General features: G+C 42.5%; 1 protein-coding gene across 4 annotated transcripts in view; it reads left to right on the forward strand.

Annotated features, from left to right (window-relative positions):
- Positions 1-22163, forward strand: part of Adcy8 (adenylate cyclase 8) — a 216573-nt gene that overhangs the window by 148875 nt on the left and 45535 nt on the right. For 3 of the 4 annotated variants that reach the window (XM_021724125.2, XM_078016706.1, XM_005316148.4), the window contains 3 exons: positions 6564-6765; positions 8659-8748; positions 18429-18601. In XM_021724125.2, coding sequence (XP_021579800.1) covers positions 6564-6765; positions 8659-8748; positions 18429-18601 — 465 coding nt within the window. The remainder of the gene's footprint in view (positions 1-6563; positions 6766-8658; positions 8749-18428; positions 18602-22163) is intronic. The other variant, XM_013356229.3, reaches the window with a different exon arrangement.

Below are 22163 nucleotides of genomic sequence, written 5' to 3' on the forward strand. Positions count from 1 at the left end.
ATTACTGAATAGTAGGTAAAGGGGATGTCACAAAAAGTGTTCCAGCTTTAAAAAGATTTTAAGAAAACAAAAGAATTAAAACTTCACCATTTTCCAACGCCCAGTGAATTAGTGGATCTATGAATGGGACATCAAAGAATGCAATTAGCACAAAATAGAATGACAGCCACACCTCCCCAGGGAAGAACGTGACATACTACCTGTGGTCTTACCAAGGGATGGAGCCTAAGTCTGATCAGACCTGTGAGTCCAGATTCTGCTTTGCAGAGGTTACAGAGAGTGAGGATCATAGAAGAGTGTAAAATCCAGACAGAGGCAAATACTGCAGGTGAAAGGCACATATCTTCAATAAATAAGTTATAAGGAAAATAAAGTGATAGAGAAAGACTTAAGATTTAAGACAAACCAAATTTAATAAGATAATATTTTTAAGCTTTAAAGGACAAACCAAATTTAATAAAATAAAATAGGTGAGACAAAACTACAGCATCTACAAATGGATGATAAAACTACAAAGAAATGGAAAGTGATTAGCATGATTGGGAACAAGGATTGTGATTAGGACAGGCATATGGATGGGGTATCACTGTGCCCCCAAAGATTTATTTCAGAAATCAAGTGACTACTACAAAAGTAGACACTTTATAGCAACTTATTAAGCTAAACTTTTATTCTGTAATTTAAAAGAAATTCTTAAAGAAAGAAATAGCCAGAGACAGAGGCCAAGAAAGATCAAAGGAAAACCTTGTACTTCTGCCAAATGTGGGCTAGGAAAACCTTCTGCCAATAGCCACCGAATGCTTATCCCAGGGCTACTCTGCATTCTGGAAGGGCTCTGATCCAAAATGTAAAAAATAAATAATAATCCCTACTCTATTATCCTTATAATCTAGTAAAATAATACAAGATTATTCATGTGTATGTCTAGATTTACATGCTACACGGGTGGCTACTTACCTGCTGTGCACATAGGAAGACAAACTAGGAAGCAATTGCAAAAATCCAGGCAAGAAATAGCAGGTCAAGAGAGTAGCTATGGAATAGATGAGAGATATGTTAGCTCTCCAGGGCAGAGAGTTAAGAATTCCGAGTGGGCCGACTGGAGGTGGGGATGAGGTAGAAGGAGGAGACCTGGATGACCCTGCTGATCTGGACAATCACCGTCCCCCAGAGGAAGTGTACTTCCCAGTTGGCCTAGGCAGGGTCCCTTCTCAGGTGGCCTGACCAGAGAAGGTTTGCTAGTCTTGCTACCCTGTTTCCTGGGTTCAAACAGAAGAGACCTGGAACCTTACCCAGCATCTCAGGAAAAGGAGTCTCTGTCCTCGGTTCCAACTGAAGTCCATAGCTGCAGTGCAGATAGCAACCCAGGAAAACGTGACCATGAAGGAAACACCAAAGCTGAACTCTGACCAGACCATCGCATGCTGTGGAAACGAGCTGCCCACTCGCCCTGGACACAGCAGAAGCCTTCTTCCACATGTACTCACTTTGTTTCTGATTGATACTCCACCACTGAACAGATGGTGGGTGCCTTTCCCTCACATTTCTCCTGTCATGGATTTTTAACAGATGAGGCAGTCTCTGCTCATGTGACCACAGCTAATTCCCAACCCCTGAAGGAAAAATTAATGGACCCTGGCAAATTAGACAATGCAAGCCCAGCTCTTTTCTTAGTTTCTGCATGTTCACAGATGTTCCTGTCCTAGAAGGGTAAACCGAGGAAAAACTAGGAAATACTTTCAAACACCTTTCATGATTACAGAACAACGCATCTACATCTGCATGCATAGTAATGGTGAAGGGAGAACAGGAGGAGGAGTCTGAGGAGAGGAGGACGAGGAGGAGGAAAAGAGAGAGTGATAGTGAGCGAGAGAGAGAAGGTAGTAAGAGAAGATAGAGGCACTAGGTCTGGTTATTTCCTATGCATCTTAGTAGCTGTCAACGTATTGAACCTCCTTGAAGCTTCAGCTTTCTCATCTGTATCATGGGAATGATATAATGCCCACTTCTCAGGATTGCAGTAAGACTTAAATCAACTACGTCCATTCTTGGCAAATTCTGGTTCCTTTTTCCTTTCCAATTCACACATTTTCATTTGTTGAAAAGTCTAAGAATATCTACCTCCCAGAGCTGCTACAGGATCAAAGGTAAAATCACACTCATCGGCTCTTTGCAGATTCTAAAGTGTCATACAAATGTCATCTTCTGGAAGGATCTGAGTCTCTGTTTCCTATTGCACTGCAAACTGCTATAGGCTGTTCCCTCATCTTGCCTTCCCAGCAAATGTCACATTGTAATATCAACCCAAACCCTGTTTTAAATATAGACTGAAAAGAATAATTAGAACTTAATGTCTAGAAATGACTTGGATAGAGCTGTTTGCAAATCCCTTGTCATTCTTTCTGAGACTCAGTTTCAAAAATGAAAGGTTCTCTTTCTTATAGGCACCAACAATACAAAAGCAAATTCAAAACCCCTGGATGCCTGAATAGCTCTATAATTAGATGAAATTTACAATCTGATGTTATAATGTTTGTGTGTGCAGAAATAAATGAATGCTAAGGAGCTACTGCAGAGATTTCCAGAGGAATTTTATACTCAGTGCCAGTACCTTGCTTAGAAAGCCTGTCTTGTAATTAACACTCTTCCCAAAGATCTTTAAAATGCCTTTGATCTCCTGAATTTCCAACATGAATAGAGAAAAAAGTTAGCATTTCTCTAAGTTCTTACTTTTCTGCTTTAGTACTGTATTTAACTTCCAGCCTCCTTTAAAAGTTAATCTTTAAAATTTCAAATTTTTGGAACAACAGTTTTAAACACAAAAGAATTTGGTCTTGCCTCTGAATCACACTGCTTGTCTTTTACCTCTCTTTCCCTTTATCAGCAAACTCAGAAGGAAGTCATGTAGAACTGTATCAGGGTAAATCAGGTATAAGGGTTCTAGTAGTTTTGGATGCAAGTCTTTCCACACAGCCCTCAGCATACCCAGATGAGCCTCATCCCTGCAGAGCATACATAAAAGTCCAATAAGGAGATGGGTAGAAAAGCACCAAATTTACAAATAAATGCCTCTTCAACACCATGCTGAAAGACAGAATATAAGAGAACACATGTCCTCCGTTCTGAATGTTTTCAATCTTTGCCAGACCAGAGACCCATCCTTAAACTCCCACGTGAGAACTCACCACTTAGAGGCAGGGAAAGAACAACACCAGACACGCATCCTCAGTGCCAAAGATGAGCACGTCAGCCCTGCCTTTCCCCTGGAGAGAACACACCAAGTGCACAGAGACAGTCTGGGAGTGTGGGTCGGAGTCCTCTTCCCTATGCAGGCTGGGAGGGGAGGATGAGGGTCCACTCTACAGAAAGCCTGAGTCAGTGGACATTCACTAAGCATCTCTGTGCTCTCATCCCTACCCTGGGATCATGGAAGAACCCACAGAGGTAGGAGTAGCATAGAGTGTGGGGCAAGCTGCATGACGTTTATATTGTCCAGACCATGAAAAGAGAGAGAGGAGGGCAGAAGAGAGAGTCAAGGGCTGCATCCAGGCCCAGTGTTCACACAGTGGTGGCCACTTAAGAGTTTGAAGGTCTGGCTGAGCATCTTTCAGATATGCCTTTCCCTGGCCCGTTTCTGCCTCACACTTGGAAACAAGACACGCTTGCCCTCCATGCTGCTGCACACTGTCAAGACACACCATCCTTGGCACTGGCCCCTTCTCTCCTGAGACTGCCTGACAAAGTGGCCCACCTGCTTGCTCCTTTCTTCACCTCCCCTGGGTGCGCAGGAGTAATGGGGTGTTGTCAGAGAGTGTTTCTTCAGCCTGTCTGGGGCAGGGAGTCTCCCATCTGCTTAGAGCTCTCTGGGAACTCAGTACTGCACAAACCTTCTGTTCTTATCTAAGACTCCCACAGAGACTTCTTGTCAGGGTGATCCATGGAAATCAAAACTGTGCAAGTAGGTTTTCTTCACTCGGGCTAATGACAATAGCTGGGGCTGCGGGAGGTTCATTTCCAGTCTCAGGGTAGCTTGACCATGCAGATGGGCATTCTTGGTTATGCCCTCCTTGTAAACTTCTTACCACTCCCAGCTGACATGAGGCTTTGCTGCCACCACTTGCTCCAGCCCATTAGCTCCTCCACAGCTTCATCTTGGGGCTTCTTGCTTCTGCCTGTCACAGCCTGGTGGGCAACGTGTTTCACTCCCAAATCTTCCACCTTCACCTCTTCACTCCAGCCCCAGAGTTCCCCCGTATCCCTCTAATTGCCCAGACATCTAGATAATGACCAACCAGATGTCCACAGTGCTAAATATTTGGCTAGGCCAAAATCAAATTCACCACTTATCTCCTGTACTTACCCAGTCAAGATGGTCAAAGCCTTAGCATCATCCTTAATGACTTTTCTCTGGAGAGACTCCCCTTGTGCACACATATGCGGGCATGAGTGCATGCCCCCCCTCCCTCACGCGCGCACACACACACCACTTATTAAGACTGCCTCCACATCGTTCCCTGCACCTCTCAATTACCAATGCTATTGCCCTGCTTTCCTTTTTTCTAAACTCATGCCTCAGTTATTCAAACCCCCTAAATGCTTTTTCTCTTCACTTCATCTTTCAAATACGCAGATCCAATCACCTCCCCCCTGAATCATCCATCATCTTAAACATCTGCCCATTGCCTATGGGAGAAAGGCCCCTTCCTTTACCTCCAGTCCTACAGCCTCACCAGCTGGGTTATTGGAAGATCCTAAACACACCTGCCACTTCTTCTGATGCTTTGCTCATGTTCCCAACACTTCTCACCTGATTCTTCAGCCCCCAATACCTAATCCAGCTGTTACCTCTTCCATGAAGCCTCCATTGATCCCTTTTCCTGTTTCCAAATGAAGGCTATTTGGAACTCTTTCTGGATCACAGCATTCATTCTTTGAAGTCCATATTTCTCTCTGGATTATGATCTTCTAGAACTTGTGTCTTTGATCCTGGTACCCTGACATACTCACTGGTACCTGGTATCCACTGTGCTAGAAAAGAAAGCTCTTTAAATACCATGCTGAAACCACAGAAGCAAAAAGAATAGTGCAAACATGAGAATCAATTGCTTACCAAAGTGAGAATACCAAAGCAATGTAGCACAACAGACTTTAACCTTTTTCTTTAACACTCATCAGCTGAATGGCCCATTAGGAAGCTGCTTTCTTGTGAGCCTTCACTCTTTATTTAGGAAAAAATCAAAAGACCTCTTAAGTTTGCTCTGAGGAATGGAAAATATATGTCATACATATACTTTAGGAAGTAGAGCTCAAAGCATCATTTACACAAGGGTTACTAATAATAAATATAAAAAGTCCAGGCAGCAGGACAGTAAGAAAAGGTATTAGAAGATGGGTCCAACTTAAGCCAATATGCACATATCTCGAGGAAGATATTAAAGTCAGGTAGATAAATTTCACCTTATAGAAGGATAAGATGAAATCTCTGGTTGCCTCTGTCAAGGTGCCCTTGAACATCTGCAGCAGCTGACTGGCTGAAAGACCAGTTGGGACCTTAGAGATGCTAGTGTGGGATATGAATGTTCAGACACAAAAGAGAGAACAAGGATGAACTTCTAAGGAGAATCAATATGTCTGGTGATGAATTGGTTGATAAGGAGTGGAAGCAATTAAAAATGCCTCCAGAAGTGATCCCTAAGTTGCAGGAAACATCCTGATACCTAGGCAGAGTCATCTAATAAACACAGGTTTCCATGGGACACAGCTTTCATGAAAACTTGAAACTGAGGGCAGCAACTTGGGAATGATTTTAAGGCTTGGACACGCTGACTTTTCCTTAGCATGCCTCAAATTGCACCTTTATCTCTCTCTCTCTCTCTCTCTCTCTCTCTCTCTCCCTCCATATATATACATACACACACATACATGTATATACACACACATAAACACATGTATATTTACACACCCACACTCTCTGTCTATATATATATATACATATACACTTATATGTGCATATATAATACATAGATATGAAATTTTTTCCATGCAAACCATAGTAATCACTAATCAAACTCAGGAACTCTAAACTGATGGCAAGTCCATTTCTAGGCCTCAGAGTAGATGGGAGGAAAAGCTTCATAAAACCCACCATGAAAGGGAAAAGGCATGTGGGTTCCTTCCTCAGCCAGAATATAGAGATTAAACTCCATGGTGTGTTGCCTTGGCAGCAGTCGCACAGTGAGAAGAGGAAAAGATGAGCAGGAGCAATAAATCAAGCCAAGTATTTCACAGTATTTGCAAAGTTTCTCAACAGAGTATTCTAGAGATGGATGGTATATATTATGTGTACACACACACACACACACACACACACACACACACACACATTTCCTGCTAATATCCTTTTTCCTGAATAAGAAAACTTTAGGAGATTATTGGGTGCAGTTATCGGGTACAAAGAGTGGGGAATGGGGAGGGGAAATTATAAACAAGATGGCCAGGGCTGTTCAGAAACTGGGGACCAGATGACGGACACCATATGACCCCATGTCCTGTGTTCCCTGCAGAGTGATGCCAATGACCATCCAGTTCTCCATTCTGATTATGCTGCACTCGGCTCTGGTCCTCATCACCACAGCAGAGGATTACAAGTGTTTGCCTCTCATCCTCCGGAAAACCTGCTGTTGGATTAACGAGACCTATTTGGCCCGGAACGTCATCATCTTCGCATCCATCTTGATTAATTTCCTGGGTGCCGTCCTAAATATTGTAAGCATCCCAAGCCCTCCAGTCCTCTGATGTCTGGTATAGGAAGGAATTAAGGGTTTATGGATCCTCCAGCTTCCTGCATTGCCCTTCCTTGGTATCAATTACCTTCACGTGCCAGTTCAGCCCCAAGCTTAGGGACACACAGCAAAGGTATGACTATTATCAGATCTGTGTGTTTTTCTGTTGAAAAATTTTCTTTTTCCAGTGCGGGAGGTTATTTGCTCCAAAGAAGCTCCCAAAGCCCTTCAGTTTCTGTACTGTCGGTGGCCAATCCATTCTAACTGTCGATAAGTTGCTCACCATTTACTTAAGAGGTACCCTGCCATCCCTGCCTGCTATGTGCCATGCACTAAGGCAGGAGCTTCATGTATTTTTTGTATCTAATCCTCACTAAACCCCGTGAGGTAAGTCTCATTATCCCCACTTTATGGCTGAGGAAACTGAGCTCAGAGACATGAAATAACTTGATAATAAGGTCTGTCTGACTCCATGACCTGTGCTCATTCTGATATTGTAAACTGTCTCTCTGGGAGTGGGAGCGGGGCAGGGACGAGGAAATAAAATAGCTGTCACTCACTGAGCACCTACTGTGCAACAGGTAGGTATTATTGTCCCCATGTGATGGATGAGGAAATGGCATTTCAGGAAGGTAGAGTATCTTGCCTTTGGTTTCTAAGGATGCATAGAGCTCAGACGAAATGCCAACTGCCATAATACTTATCACTGTTTTTAATTACGTGGTCCACATTTTAATGATTTCTATTCCTCTTTAGAATTGTACCATGGTAGCAGTAGGTATTCTGGGTGTATGTGTGTGGAGAAAGGGTAACTGAGGCTTGTGTTGTGACTGAAACCATCACTGTGCCCTCTGGATCGAGAGTTTGTGCTGACCCAAGCTGTAGATGCCAACTTTTGGCCTGTGACAGGGGTTCAGACGACCTGAAATTCTCTGTCAAATTGGCTTGAGCTTGGTGGTGGTCTTTGCAGTGAAGGACTAATGGGGAAAAGAGAAACCCATCATCTCAGAAACTCACCATCTAATGAACATGTTACAGATTATGGCAACTGAAATGGAAGTTTGTAGGATGGTTGGCACAGTCTGTGGAGTGGTAGCCGTGATCTCGAGTCTTGAAGGTGCAGCAGATATTTCTTGGGTGCAGAATTTGGAAAGAAGCCCAGTGATGCTAGGCCAGAGCCTTTGGAGTCAGATAGACCTGCGTTCAAATCTCAGGTCCACCCATCACCAGCTGGGTGACCCTGAACAAGTTACTTTAGTTCTCAGAGTTTCACCTTTTTTTTTTTTTTTTAGTTGTAAAATGGGGATAAAATAGTGGCTTCATCACAAGGCGGTTGTGAGGCTTTTGTGTCTCCAGTGTCTGGCACAGAGGAGGTGTTCATCCAGTGGATGTTATTCTTTCCTGAGGGCCAAACAATCCCCAGCAGCAGCACCGGTCCTAGGAAATACCTGTCATCCTGGTGCTGAGTGTCTTCTGGGAAAAAAGTGTCCCTTCAGGTCCCTCAAATCTTCCCAGCTATTGATCTGGAGATGGGCTGTGATCTGACCCCAGAAGTCTTCTCCTGCCGTCCAGCTTTGTCCTCTGAGCCCCCAAGCACCCTCCAGCAACCTGACATGACAGGGCCAACAGAGTAGTCTTAACCCATTTTCCTGACGGGCCTGCAAAAGCTTTTTCTGAGCCAGCACTTGTTTTAAATAAAGGAGGCACTCCAAGCTGGCCCTCCATTCCAAGTGAGCCCCTAGGGCCATCTAGCCCGGGCTGTGGCGGAGCCCAGCTCTGATAGCACACTCCCTCCCAGCACTCACACTGACTTTGTTGTTCCTGTGTCTTTTTGTTTTTTGTTGTTGTTCTTTTTTTTTTTTTTTTTAATTCGCAGCTGTGGTGTGATTTTGCCAAGTCGATACCCTTGAAGAACCTGACTTTCAATTCCTCAGCTGTGTTTACAGATATCTGCTCCTACCCAGAGGTATTTATTTACGAGCTCCCCTTGGCGAGTTGCACACAGACATCTCACCAGCTCAAGTCAACAAGACTGGCTGGAGGGCCTCAGGAAGGATTCCCGGCCCACCTTCCTCCACCTCTTCCTCCTCCTTCCTCTTTCCCCCCTTGGCTGTCTCTCCTTCTCTTCTGTGTCTTCTGCTTGCCCAGTCCTCTTTCCTGTTCCCTCCTCTCCCTCTTTCCCACCTCTACTCCTTCCCAGTATCCCTCTTCCTTCTTCCCCCTCCTCCTCCCCTTTCCCTCTATCCATCTTCCTCCTTCCCCCAAGGCTTCCTCCCCTACTCTTTCCCTCTAGCTTGCCTAGCAAATCCTAGAGCAGAACATGTGCCATCGTCCTCAGTTCCAGGCAGAACTGCTGCTGAGTGAGCGCTTGATGCATTGAAAAGGCAGAAAGGACAGAAAGGCAAAACACAGAGACCCACAGCTCAACTTCCCTGGGAGTGGTGGGGGAGCTCCCAGCTCACCCTGGGTCAGGAGACACCCAGCAGCAGGCCCTCCTCACCAGGCATGTCAGGCCCTGTCTTAGCCACAGAGTCACAGGATCCACCTGCAGGGCCTGTCAGCCGTGCCCCAGGCCTTCACATATTGGGGAAGAAGTTCTGTCTCAGGAGGGAAGACCCCAACCAACCCCCTGCCCTGGGCACCCGGGTAAACTTGTTCTCTAAGAGGCCACCCTCCTCCGAGACCCCTCCAGCCTGTGAGAAAAGGCCCCATCTCTCTTTAGGCCTGAGAATTGGCCTCAGAAGCACTCTGAAAAGGAGAGAGAACCCCTCCCTCCACCCACGTGTGCTGACCACCTGCTGATGAGGCAGAGCCTTGTGAAGTCCTCCAGACACTTAGGTCAGAGGTGGCCACTGTCTCCAGGCGCTGACTAGTGAAAGCAGGGCTCCAAAAGCAACTTGCTGGGCTCACTCAGCAGTGTGCCTGTCTGATCTCCTTCTTCCTCACTTCTTTCCACCCTTTTTCTCTCTCTGTCCTTCCTTCCTTCTCTTTTAATTCAATTATCCTTTCTTGGTACTGTGATGGGAACCACATCTCCCTTATTCTGGCTCCCCAGTCCTGGAGGAGGTACTGACTAGGCCTGGGGCTGAGCAGGGCTGGACGGGCCAGGTTCTGTGCAGGGGCCAGATGGCCAGACCACGTGCCTGAGACTTCCTCTCTATTTAGCAGACTCTGTGGGATATGAGCTCCATGAGACCTTCTTGGTTTGAAAGGCATGAAGAGTGTCCCAACTTTGGGCAACAGTAAGTAGGGCAAGAATTGGAGGGTCAGTGCTAGGCAGCTAGAGCCAGTTCTTACTCTCTTTGAACCTAAGTTTCCTCATCTATAAAGTGGGAAAATGAATACCTGCTTCCCTGGCTATTGTGGAGCTAAATAAAGTGCTCTCATGGTTTAAAAAAAAAAAAATGCTTTCATAGTGGCTGCCTGGATTAGTTGGTCACTGTTTAATTCCTAACGTGGTATCTGACATAAAGCAGATGTTCATGACCTATAGATCTCCATGTTCCCAAATCAATCTAAACAACACTCTACACCCTTGGCCCCTAACCTGAGATTCCTATCTCATGGATGTGCCATTCCTAGGAGAGTGGTGAGTAAGCTTGCCAATCACACAGCTCCATTTCTATGCCTCAGTTTCTTTTTCCATGAAACAATGATAAAATTAGTAGCTTCCCCATTGAGTGGTTATACCAATTAAGTAGATAAATTCATACAAAGCACTCAGGTTCCCACCTGGCACAAGAATCTGCTCATTAAATGTCAGCCATGATTTATTTATTATTTTCAATAAAAAGATTTTGATCATGCACTGATGAAGTTATAAAAACGCCTGTGCAGACCTATAACACTACAGTAACATACATGTAACATACTCAAAATTATAGAAACAAAATTAAATAAATATGAACTGGAGTTTTAATATTTTCCTTCATAACCAAAGGGTCATCTTGCTTGGGGATCAGCGAACTGTGAGCACAGGCCAGATTTGGATCCACCATTTGGTACTCCAACATATATGACTATTTCTCTGCCCAGGCATTTGTCTGCCATACTAGAAAAAATTAAACATTCAGACCCTCTGAGATGCTTAACCCAACCCCCAACATTCAGAGTGTGTGACCCCAAACAAACCATTCTGTCATCTCTGAGCCTTGGTTTCCTCACCTGTACCTGGTGATTCACTCACCCCATGCCCAGATCAAAAGCAAGCTGTCAAACATGAGGCTTTAGTAATGTGTGGTATAGATTATAATTTAGTTCTGAATCAGAAGCTTACCTGCTACTAAAAAGTGAAGATGCGGTGTTTCAGTCAGTCTTGCACCATGGTGACCTCAAGACCCGACAAGAACAACTTAGAGGAGGACAAGGGGCTTTTTTGTCTTTTTGGCTCCTGGTTTCAGAGGTTCAGTCGTGGTCAGCTGACTCTGGGCCCAAGGTGAGGCAGAGCATCAGGGTGGACGGGAGTGGCCGAGGGGAACAGCTCAAGGCATGGCAACTAGGAAGCAGAGAGAGAGCTTCCCTCACCAGGGACAAAGTATAAAACCCAGAGTCATCCCCCAGTGACCTACTTCCTTCAGTCACACCCTACCTGCCTACAGTGACCACCCAGTTAATCCATATCATTGGATTAATCCACTGACTAGGTTTTAACTTTCATGATCTAATTATTTCATCTTTGAACATTCTTGCATTGTCTCACACATGAGAAACCTCATGTTCCATAACTTGCAGGAAATGAGTGAAGAAAGAAATATTCCAGCTATGATGTGAGAAGCAACTTAGGGGAAGGAAAAGACGTGGGTTTGTGGAACAAATTCAAATCACATGCACAGACCCAGCATGTTGCTAGCTCCAACACATGGGAGAGGTTCTCAGGAAGCTCAGTGGAAAGATTCTGGCTGTAGAATCACATGGCTTTAGTAAGTGCTCTGACCACTCTGAGTAAGCAGCTTACCTACTCATAAAGCAGGCGGAGCTGGCCATGGTTCTGAAGGTTTCCTGAGAGCTGGTTTTTCTGCAGCGGTATGCTTACCTGAATCCTGCCTCGTGGCATCCTGGCCCTTCCTTCCCCTCCATCCCTTCAAGTCCTTCCCAGCCTTCAAGCCTCCTTGTTCATCATGCATTTTAGCAAGTCCCACCCCTGCAGATCATCTCTCTCCTGCCTTCTCACACCTCCTATGGCGTTGACTTGGAACTCACACCCCAGCCTTTCCATAACTGATTTATGTAGCTAGGACAGTCTCCCCATCCCCTCAAATTAATAATTTCTTTTAAGGGAGAAGATAATAGTGTATGGTTATTCCTGGTTACCCAAAAGCCCAGCAGAGAACAGTTTAGCCATGTTTAGAGAGAAGGGAGGCACTTTTTAATAGAATAACATGGCAAGGTTCACCAAATATATGAAACAATGGTTTTCAAGATCCTGGCCATTCATCAATTAAGGACAGTGATCTCTGAGAGATAGGAACAGACAATGTGAGCCCCATGACTTCCAGACCTTATGACTGCCTTAAGAGGCTTTCAGGCCATAAAACCCAGATAAAACCAGTGGATACCTGATTTGGGAACACACAGCTAGGAGTCTGGGGGACCAAGGCCACTGGAGTTGACAGAGCACACTACCAGAGAGGAGAAAGCTACAGAGAGAGAAGCCCAGAGATCTGCAGAGGGCCCAATCAGTGCCAGTGACACTGGGTGTTCACCACCTGGAAGGACAAGTGCCTGGAGCTCCCACAGGACTGGAGGTGGTGTGTGTTCCACCAGCCAGCCTGAGGAACAGCCCAATTCATGAGCTACTTGGTCATCAGAAGGATCCTGCTTCAGCATGTGAAAAAGTCCTTCCTCGAGTCTGCCCTGATTCTTCCTAAAATTTTTATAAGTAAGACCCAAAGAGATCTAGCTGGTTCCACATAATTTAGTTGTGTCCTAGAATAGATTTAAATACTATTTATAAGAATATATAAATATTCAGGATTTAACAAGGTGAAGTCATGAGGGCTGGCATCCAAAGATTGCCACATTTAAAGGAGGAAAAGATAACTGGTAATGAGGGGAAAAAACAACTAATGGAAATCAAGCCAAGGCTGCCCATGTATGCTAGAATCAGCAAACATGGACAGCGGAGTAATTATTACAACTGTACTGCACATGTTCCAAAACTCAAGCTACATGGGAGATATATAAAAGGTCAAACTGAATATCTACAAGACAAAACGATGATGTGCAAGATTAAAACTACACTGAAAGGAAATTTAAAATATAAAACATTTCAGACAAAAAAAATAGTGAAATTGATGATACAACAATAGAAATATCCAAATTCAAATATAAAAATAAAACAATAATTAAAATAAAAACAGTATCAAGGAGCATTTCCAGCACCATAATATGTGCATAACTGGTGTGACCCCTCCCCCCCCCAAAAAAAAGAAAAAGAAAAGAGAAAGGGGAGAGAGAAAAACCCATTTAATGAACTAATGGCCACATTTTCCCAAATGAAACTGTACATCTACAGATCCAAAAACTTCAGCAAATTCCAGTCACAAGAAACATTAAACACACATACACAAACTCACACATACACATAGTCATCATCATTTTCAAATTGCTTAAGACCAGCTGGGCATGGTGGTGCATGCCTGAAATCCCAGCATCCCAGGAGACTGAGGCAGGAGATCACATGAGGAAAGCCAGCCTCAGCAACTTATCAAAGCCCTAAGCAATTTAGCAAGACCCTGTCTCAAAATAAAATACAAATAAATCAAAAGGATTGCGGTGTGGCTCAGTGGTTCAGTGCCCCTGTGTTCAATACCTAGTCCCCCCACCAACAAAAAAGATTGCTTAAGACCAGTAATAAAGACAAAAATCTTTAAAGGCAGAAGGGGGAAAATATGTTAAATATATTATATACTAAAACAGATAAACATCACAGAAGATTAAAACAAACAAACAAAAAAACTATGAAATCCAGAATTTAGAATAAACTAAAGCATTTTAAGATCATACCAGAGCACCAGACACGAACAGAAAGACTCTTTTCCTAACTAGCAAGATGCAGGAAATGGTATGGACCACAGGACCACCATGCTCCACCTGCAACCCTGGTGACACCCTCACAGGTGTACAGGTGACAACCCCAGGCTGAGACTCAGGGGAAGCAGAGCAGCTCTGTCCTTCACCTCTGCACACTTTTCTATGTTGCTTGTGCCAGGTGCTGACATGACTAGAATCAGGTTGAGTCTGAGTCCATTGATGAGTCTGGATGAACCACAGTGACTTTTCTTGGCTGCCCAAATGGGTACCAGGAGTTCAGTCAGTAGAACTTGTGTGGATAGATGCTCCATGCCCTCTTCCCATATCATGTAAAATCCTTCTTCCTCCTCCTCTCCTAAAGGGAACCCAAGCACATGTTGCCAATTTATGGCACATTGTGACAATGTCTTAACATCTGTATGGCTCCTTTCAGCATGGCACAATTCCTGGTGCATGGTGGGTCTTCAGTCAACAATCATGGATTAATGAATGCATGGTTTAGTGTGTACGTGCTTGCTGCTTGTTAGAAGAATTAGGTATTGCTCCCCTTAAGACCTTATTATGTCATGGGACTCAAATTTTTTCAGACATAGAGGAAATTGCTTTGTTTGTAATTTCCCAGACCAGTATCATTCAAGACAAGAAAGCCCTGCATATTCAGAAGCAGCAAAGTGCCATATGACCTTTCCCTCTCCTTTAAAGTTAGGGTAATGATCATTCACCTATCCTTGGATCATTTTAAGAATTTAAAAAGATGAAGAATGTAAAGCCATCTGTGCCTTACTCAGAATATGTGTCTAATAACTGTTGACTTGTAATTATCACAGCTACCCTCCACCAAATGTACAGGGATCTCCCCTAGGTGGTCCCCCATCTTCCCTGGAATTCATGTACGGCAAGGGCCTTGTCTGCCTCATACCTCCACGTCTTTAGTATTGGTCCTTATTCTATGCACAATTCATCCTACTCCATTGAAATGTCTTTGACCTCTTTTTCCTAACTTGGGTATCAAAGTGCCAATGCACATTGCATTATCTAATTTTTTAATAGTTAAAATGATATGTTATTATTGAGTTATTTTTCCCTTTTCCCAAGGAAAATATAATTACTGGGAACTTTGCCCAATACCAGCATTTCCCCTACAAATTTAGGCATTACTGTATTTTATTATTTAAAAAAATCTGGGAAGAATCAGGGAATCACATTATTATATAGGTTGTGGAATTCTCAGAATTATAAGGATTCATTCTAAAACAGGCACTCAACTCACTGCTGCATTTGATACTGTGTTAAAATAAGAATAAAGAACATTACAAAAGGAAATAATTCAGTCAAGAGCTATATTGTATCTGTGTACATATTTTGCAGCATATATCTTAAACTTAAACTATCTTTCTAGTTTAATTGTCTTTTTAAATTTTTGTTTTTGTGTTTATTTTTTAGTTGTAGTTGAACACAATACCTTTATTTTAATTATATTTATATTTATGTGGTGCTGAGGATTGAACCCAGGGCCTTGCATGTGCTAGGCAAGCATTCTACTGCTGAGCCACAACCCCATCCCCTAGTTTAATTATTTTAAAAATGCTCTCTATGTGACTATTTAAAAGCTCTCCTAAAAACACTTCATTATAAATTTTTTTTTAATTCTTTGGGCTCTATGTTCTTTTTCCTACTTCCTCTTCCCATTCCTCTTCCTATTTCCTATTGAGTAGAAATTGTTAGGAATGGGGAAAATCTCATTCCTCTTCATCCACCACCTAAAGTACAGCAGTGTCTGTATTTTAGTCTATGCCCTGTCTGTATTTCACATTCAGCCTGGGTGGTTTCTTCCTGCCACATCATCTGAACAAGGCTAAATCTGCCTCTACAGACCCATCTGTCCTCCTGGGGTTCCATAAAAGAATGTAAGTTGTTTGATAGAAACATGGTAACTATCTTGGATCTAGTACTTGCCCATGTTACAGGATACATGCAGTTGAATCTCCAGACCACTAAGAGGGGTTTTCACAGGGCTTTTGCAGAGCCAAAGCTTCTACAGCTTCCTGAATTTCCTTCTATTTTCTAGTCCCACTTCCACTATTCATTTAAAATGTAAAGGGGACAAAAAAGATGCTCCTGATGTCCAGGGCTTCCTTGTCTATGATATCTCAGAGTTTTTAGTGTCTTCACAAGGTTCAATTTATACTTCAAAGTAGAAGGTTTGCTAAGCCCTACAAGGCAGTGAAGTGATTCCTCCATTGGAATGGAGGATGGTGGGAGAGATGGTAAGAACACATCAGCACAACTGATTGAGGTAACAAAACAAGATCCCTGATCCATTGTTCAAATATATGATTTCATCCCCTCATGACACCTTCCGAAGGCTTGGTGGTGAGGGGAGGATGAAACACACTTGCTACTTTTCTGCCTGCCTGTGTTATTCCCTCTGCTATGATCAGTTGCATGATTCTCTAATATAGCCCAAAGAATTAATTCTCCAGCCACTGCTCCTTTTAGCTTTGTATGTATGCCATCCTGTCTTCCTATTGTCTAACAGGTGAAATCCTCTCCATTCCTCAAGGTCAGGTTCAAACCCACCCCTCCTGTCCAACCTTCACCCTTGCCTTCTCCCCACAGGCCATACTTGTTCCTGCCTGGGTACTTGCTTTGAGTTTGCTCACACTGCTGACAAAGCACTTTCCACAGCATACTACTGTTGGCATCTTCACACTTGCTTCACATTCTTTAACCAGGATTTCCTTTAGCCTTGGGTCATTTCTTCTCCTTTGGATTTCCAGTGCCCACTTCATGCTGTGATTACAATAGGCACTCAATAAATATTTGTTGCATTTTTAAATTCAGTAATTATTCCCCTGTAAAGTCTTTGCTTGAGGGGCAAAATCATTTCAATGACTTTTGATCTAATGCATGATTCCTAATTTATATTGACAAAGCCATGCACAGACCTTCATTGGGATATAAGCAACAATGAACTGAGAACCCCTCAGATCTATTTTGCTTTTCTTTATCCTTTGTTAAAATGGAGAGTCTTGGAGTTTCTCTGAATAGAGAAAATAAACACTTGAGAATGAACTTCTTATCTGCTGGTCACCTCACACACATTTTCCTGCACAGAGGCATCAAGATGAGTTACCTAAAAATCTTGCCCAAGGAAGGATCTTACAGGACAGCTAAAGAAAGCTTATCACCCCACTTGGTACAAGGACATAATTGTATTTATTAGGAAAGATGCATCAGACACAGCTCCTTCAGGCCAGGGACAATGCCTCTTCCATTCCTGAGGCCCAGGGGCTTTGTTCTCAGTCAGGGCACTATCCACATTTGTTTATGTCAATGTTTGTTGACAAGTTGCATGAATGAGTCAGTGTTGTTCAAGAAGTCTTAAACATGTCTTCAGTACTGAATTACTCAGGAATTTGTAGAAATTCTTATCTATCTCCCCTACCCATAGCAAAGCCAGTTGTTACAAACACCCTGGACTGTAGGGATTTTAGGGATTATCAAGCCCAGTATTCCAATTAGAGTCATATTTATATAAGCTAGTTGTACCCAGGTAACCTAGATGCTGCTTGATATCTCAAGATCTTGGGCAATTGACTTAAGCTCTAAGAGCCTCAGTTTCTCAGCTTATGAGGTAGAATATATAGAGGTATAGAGGCATTGAGACCAAACTGTCACAAAAAGGACCTTAGATAATGCTAGTTTGTTCTTCTTTTCCCGCTGGAATCATAATCTGGAATGATATACTAGAATATCTCTAAAGGGAGATAGGCTGAGGAGCTTCCCATGGAAGGGTGAATTGTGGCTGATTCGACTGACTAGGAGAACACTCCAGTATTCCATCTCTGGAGTGATTCTAAACTTGTAATTTGAAAGGTTTACTCCAGATACAGGGTAATAGATATCATGCTGTTCTCTGTAGGGTGCAATGGAGGAATGAGGCAGGATTCAGAGCTATCCAGGAAAGCTTCTCAGAGGAAAGGACACTAGATTGACATTTGTTGGAGGAGTAAGGCTTAGTCACATGGACACCTGAGTTGAGCAGAGACATTGAGGCACTGGGCAGGGTCTAGAGAGTAAAAGGGAGTCTGATGCATGCAATAGCCCTGCTGTTCAGAAGGAAAAACAATTTGAGGGGGTGGAGAGCAATAAAAGGACTTCTGAGTCAAGAACTGACATGATCAGATCTAGAAATACTGGGTAGAGAATGACAGCATGCATTGGATAGGGCTTGGAGGTGCCAGAAAACTATTCCAGAGTGTTCCTGGGAACTAAAATGATTAGGTAAAAGGAGAAGGCTGGCAGGATGTGGATGTTAGGAAAGTAGAACCTATGGACTAAGAATGGCCTGACCATGAAGCATGGGGAAGAGGAAGGGTTCTGGCTTGGGAATGGTGTCAATGATGATCTCATTCACAGAAGTAGGAGCATAGGTTGGGAGATAAGAAAATAGAGTTCAGTTAGGCACCTATTGAATTTCAGGAGGCCCTGAGGCCTCCAAGTGGAAATGCTCAGCAAACATCTGTATGAGGAAAGCTGTCGGCATCCATGGCTAGGAGAGGGGGCCTCTTCAGTCACTGTGGAGCCTGACCCCCTGTTCTCTGTTCGCAGTACTTCGTCTTCACGGGCGTGTTGGCCATGGTGACTTGTGCAGTTTTCCTTCGACTGAACTCCGTTCTGAAGCTGGCTGTGCTGCTGATTATGATTGCCATCTATGCCCTGTTGACGGAAACCATCTATGCAGGTCTCTTTCTGCGTTATGACAACCTGAACCACAGTGGAGAGTAAGCATTCACCATTGCTCAGCGCTCAGTGGGAGGTGAAACCATTGGGAATACATTGAGCTGGGTATAAAAACTGTGGGACTGATTTGGTATTGAGTTAGATTTCAATTCAGGCATTCTCTAACTTATAAATCTAAGTAAAACCACTTCTTTTCAAATTATTTATATAAATTATAGATTAGTTAATTAAATTTTAGACTAAATAGTACCTAAGTAATAGTTCAGATCACCTCCAAATCTCGTAATTTGTGATTTCTTCAATGTTAGCAGCTCTTAGACTTGGAAGGATCTGATTTTAATTTGGCTATTGCAATATTAATGATAGCAGCCACCATGGATTGAACACGTATGCTCCTTGCATTGTTATTTTTTAAAGTACAGAAAAATACAAAAAGTGACATCAGCCTGGATTTCTCAGAGAAAAGCTCATAAGGCAATGCTTAAGTGCTAATGCAACTCCAGGGCTGTGAAAATGAGGGAAAGGAAGTCTGCAGGCAAATGTGAGCCGTGTCCTGTTATGCTGGCAGCAGAGGTTGTAAAGTGATTCAGCTGGTGCCTTGGAGGATGCATTTGCTCTGCTGATTAAAGTATCTCTGGATAAGCTGTAGGGTGGGGGAGTGTCTCAGAACAGAGGAACACAGAGGAATGTGTCTCTGGGCTCCTTCTCTCTCTTTCCTCCAATGGTCAATGTCGATTCTCCAGAAGCACTTCCTGGTGACATCACTTGGCCAGTTCTGCAGTCTCCTGGGAAACCAGGCCTTACACAGGACATAAGGGAAGGAGCACATATTGAATGCTGGCTGGCTGGGCTCAGGTGTAGGAAGCACACATGTCTAGCTGAGGCCAGAGGAGTAACCGATAAAGAGAAAAACAAAGCCAAGATATTTCAAGAATCCTCAGAAAATGTGCCTGAAACTAATATGAGCATCTGTGAACCAACCCCAGAAATAAATAATGCGTATAATTAGTCACATGCATTTTTGTATTTGTTACAAAAATAAAAATGAAGCATTTCAGATATTGTTGAAATTTCCTCCTCCAAGGTCAAAGTCCTCTCCCCCTCCCATGAGCCAACTCCTAATACACTTAATATATATCCTTTGTTTGCATGACTTCTAATACATATTTAGCTATGTCCATATCTATAATTGTTTTGTAATATCATTTTGTAGTCATACAATATTGTATTTTTCAGATCCTTTGAGGCTGACATCTGTGGATCTAATTCATTTTAGCTATGGTCTGTATATAATATGAACATACCAAAATATATTCCCACTTTTGACTTATGAATACATTTAGACCATTACCAGTTTTTTTCCTATCATAAAAAAAGGCTTCAGTTATGATCACTATACTTGACTCCTGGAGTTTATGTAAACACACTTGCTGGATGTTTGCATTTGCCACTTTTAAAAACATCATATTTCCAAATTGCTCCTTAACATGACTGAATGATTTCCCTCTTATGCTCAGTGGTCCTATTGCCCCCTATTCTCCCACACAACATAGTTAGACTTTTTAAATCATGCCAAATTTATGGGACTGCACTTGATCTCACTGTTTTTATTTGCAGTTTCCTGATTATGAATAAACTTGTGCATCTTTTTATTTACTTATTAACTAGTTGAGCTTCCTTTTACTAAAATTGCCAGGTCATGTCCTCTGCCCTATTTTCTATGGGGTTGTTCACATATTTCACAAGAGTTTTTTTTTCTTTTTAATTCTCAAATAAAGATTGTGTACATTTATGGTGTATGAAAGGATTTTATAGATAGATAGATATAGATATATGTTAGAGTAGCTAAATTGAGTTAATTAATATGCTTTTGCTGACATACTTAGTTTTTTGTTGTGAGAGACATTAAAAATCTACTCTTCAGAAATTTTCACATTTAAAATACATTGTCAGCCACTCACAATGGCACACACCTGTAATACCAGCTACTCAAGAGACTGAGACAGGAAGATCTTGAGTTCAAAGCCAGTCTCAGCAACAGTGAGGCCCAAAACAACTCAGTGAGCCCCTGTCTCTAAATAAAGTACAAAATATGGCTGAAGTTGTGGCTCAGTGGTTGAGTACCCCTGAGTTCAATCCTTGGTGCCCAAAAAATTATACTAATAAAATAAAATATGTTGTTATTAACCATAGTCACCCTGTTGTACAATAGATCTCTTCAAATTATGTCCATTGTCTAGTAGAAATTGTGTCTCCTTCAACCAATATCTCCCAATCTCCTACCCCCGACCCTAGTAACCACCCCCTATCTCTCCCTCTTAAAATTCAACTTTTTTAAGATTCTATATATAAGTGCCCAAAAAAAAAGAGTATTTGTCTTTCTGTGCCTGGCCTATTTCACTTAATATAATGTCCACCAGATTCATCTATGTTGTAGCTAATAGAAAGGTTTCTTCTTTTTTTTTTTTTTAAGGCTGAGTAGCTTTCTGTTGTAAATATGTACCACACTTTTTTTCACTTTTTTTATCCATTCATCTTTTGATGGACACTTGGGTTGCTCTCTCATTTTCAATCAGCATTCTTCACAGTAACCAAGATATAACAGTTTATAATTGGTAGGTACTAATGGGTGGTTGTTACACACATGTGTTTCCCCCTATTAAGTCTTCACAGTAACATTTTAAAGAACATAGGCTAAGAGAGGTTAACAATTCCTTGGGTGTGCATGGCCATTAAATAATAGATCTGGATTCAAACTTGAATCTTTCCATCTCTAAAGGCAATGCGTGTAAATGCTGCATGCATCTTTTTTAAAGAGGGCTGAAGAACTGCCCGCCATATTGCCAGGGTGGAAGGAAAGTCAGAACAGTTCCAAATTAGGTAAGAAGTTCAAAAGGTGTCCCATGACCAAACAGAAATGAGCACAAAAGAAGGCAAAGAGATATGTGAATAAAATGGGCCACATTTGTTGTAAAAATGAAACCCTGAACTTTATTCACTGGAAGGGAAGCACCGCACTAATGCGACAAGTCCTGGCTTTAGCTTCAAATCCAGATTCTGTTGTTGACAAAATCACTTCCCATCTCTGGACCTGGCTCACAGCTGAAGTGGAATAGATGTACTCTATTAGTCGACTTGAGCTGCCATCACAACATCCCACAGACTGGACCAAGTTTCAGGTGAAAAGTCTCAGATGGGCTTTCATCTGATTGCATTCCAGCTGATTGGAGGGCTGTCTTCCTGACTTGCACATGGCCACCTTCTTGCTAGGACTTTAAATGATGTGTGTGAGAGAGAGCAAGAAAACACACTGGTGCTTCTTCCTCTTTTTATAAGGGCACCAGGCCTATTAGATTAAAGCCCACATTTTTATTACTTCATTTAATCTTAAGGATCTCTTTTTAGATGCTGTCTCCACATACAGCTATACTGGAGGTTAGAGTTTCAACATATGTGTTTGAGGGGGACACAATTCCATCTATAACATTGTTCCAAGGCTATTCTGAGATTCCAAAATGCCTGGCATATAGTATATGCTCAGTATATGTTCATTCTTTTTTTAATTTTAATATTTATTTTTTAGTTTTCGGCGGACACAACATC

The sequence above is a fragment of the Ictidomys tridecemlineatus genome, chromosome 7 (assembly GCF_052094955.1).
Source record: "Ictidomys tridecemlineatus isolate mIctTri1 chromosome 7, mIctTri1.hap1, whole genome shotgun sequence".
NCBI lineage: Eukaryota > Metazoa > Chordata > Mammalia > Rodentia > Sciuridae > Ictidomys > Ictidomys tridecemlineatus.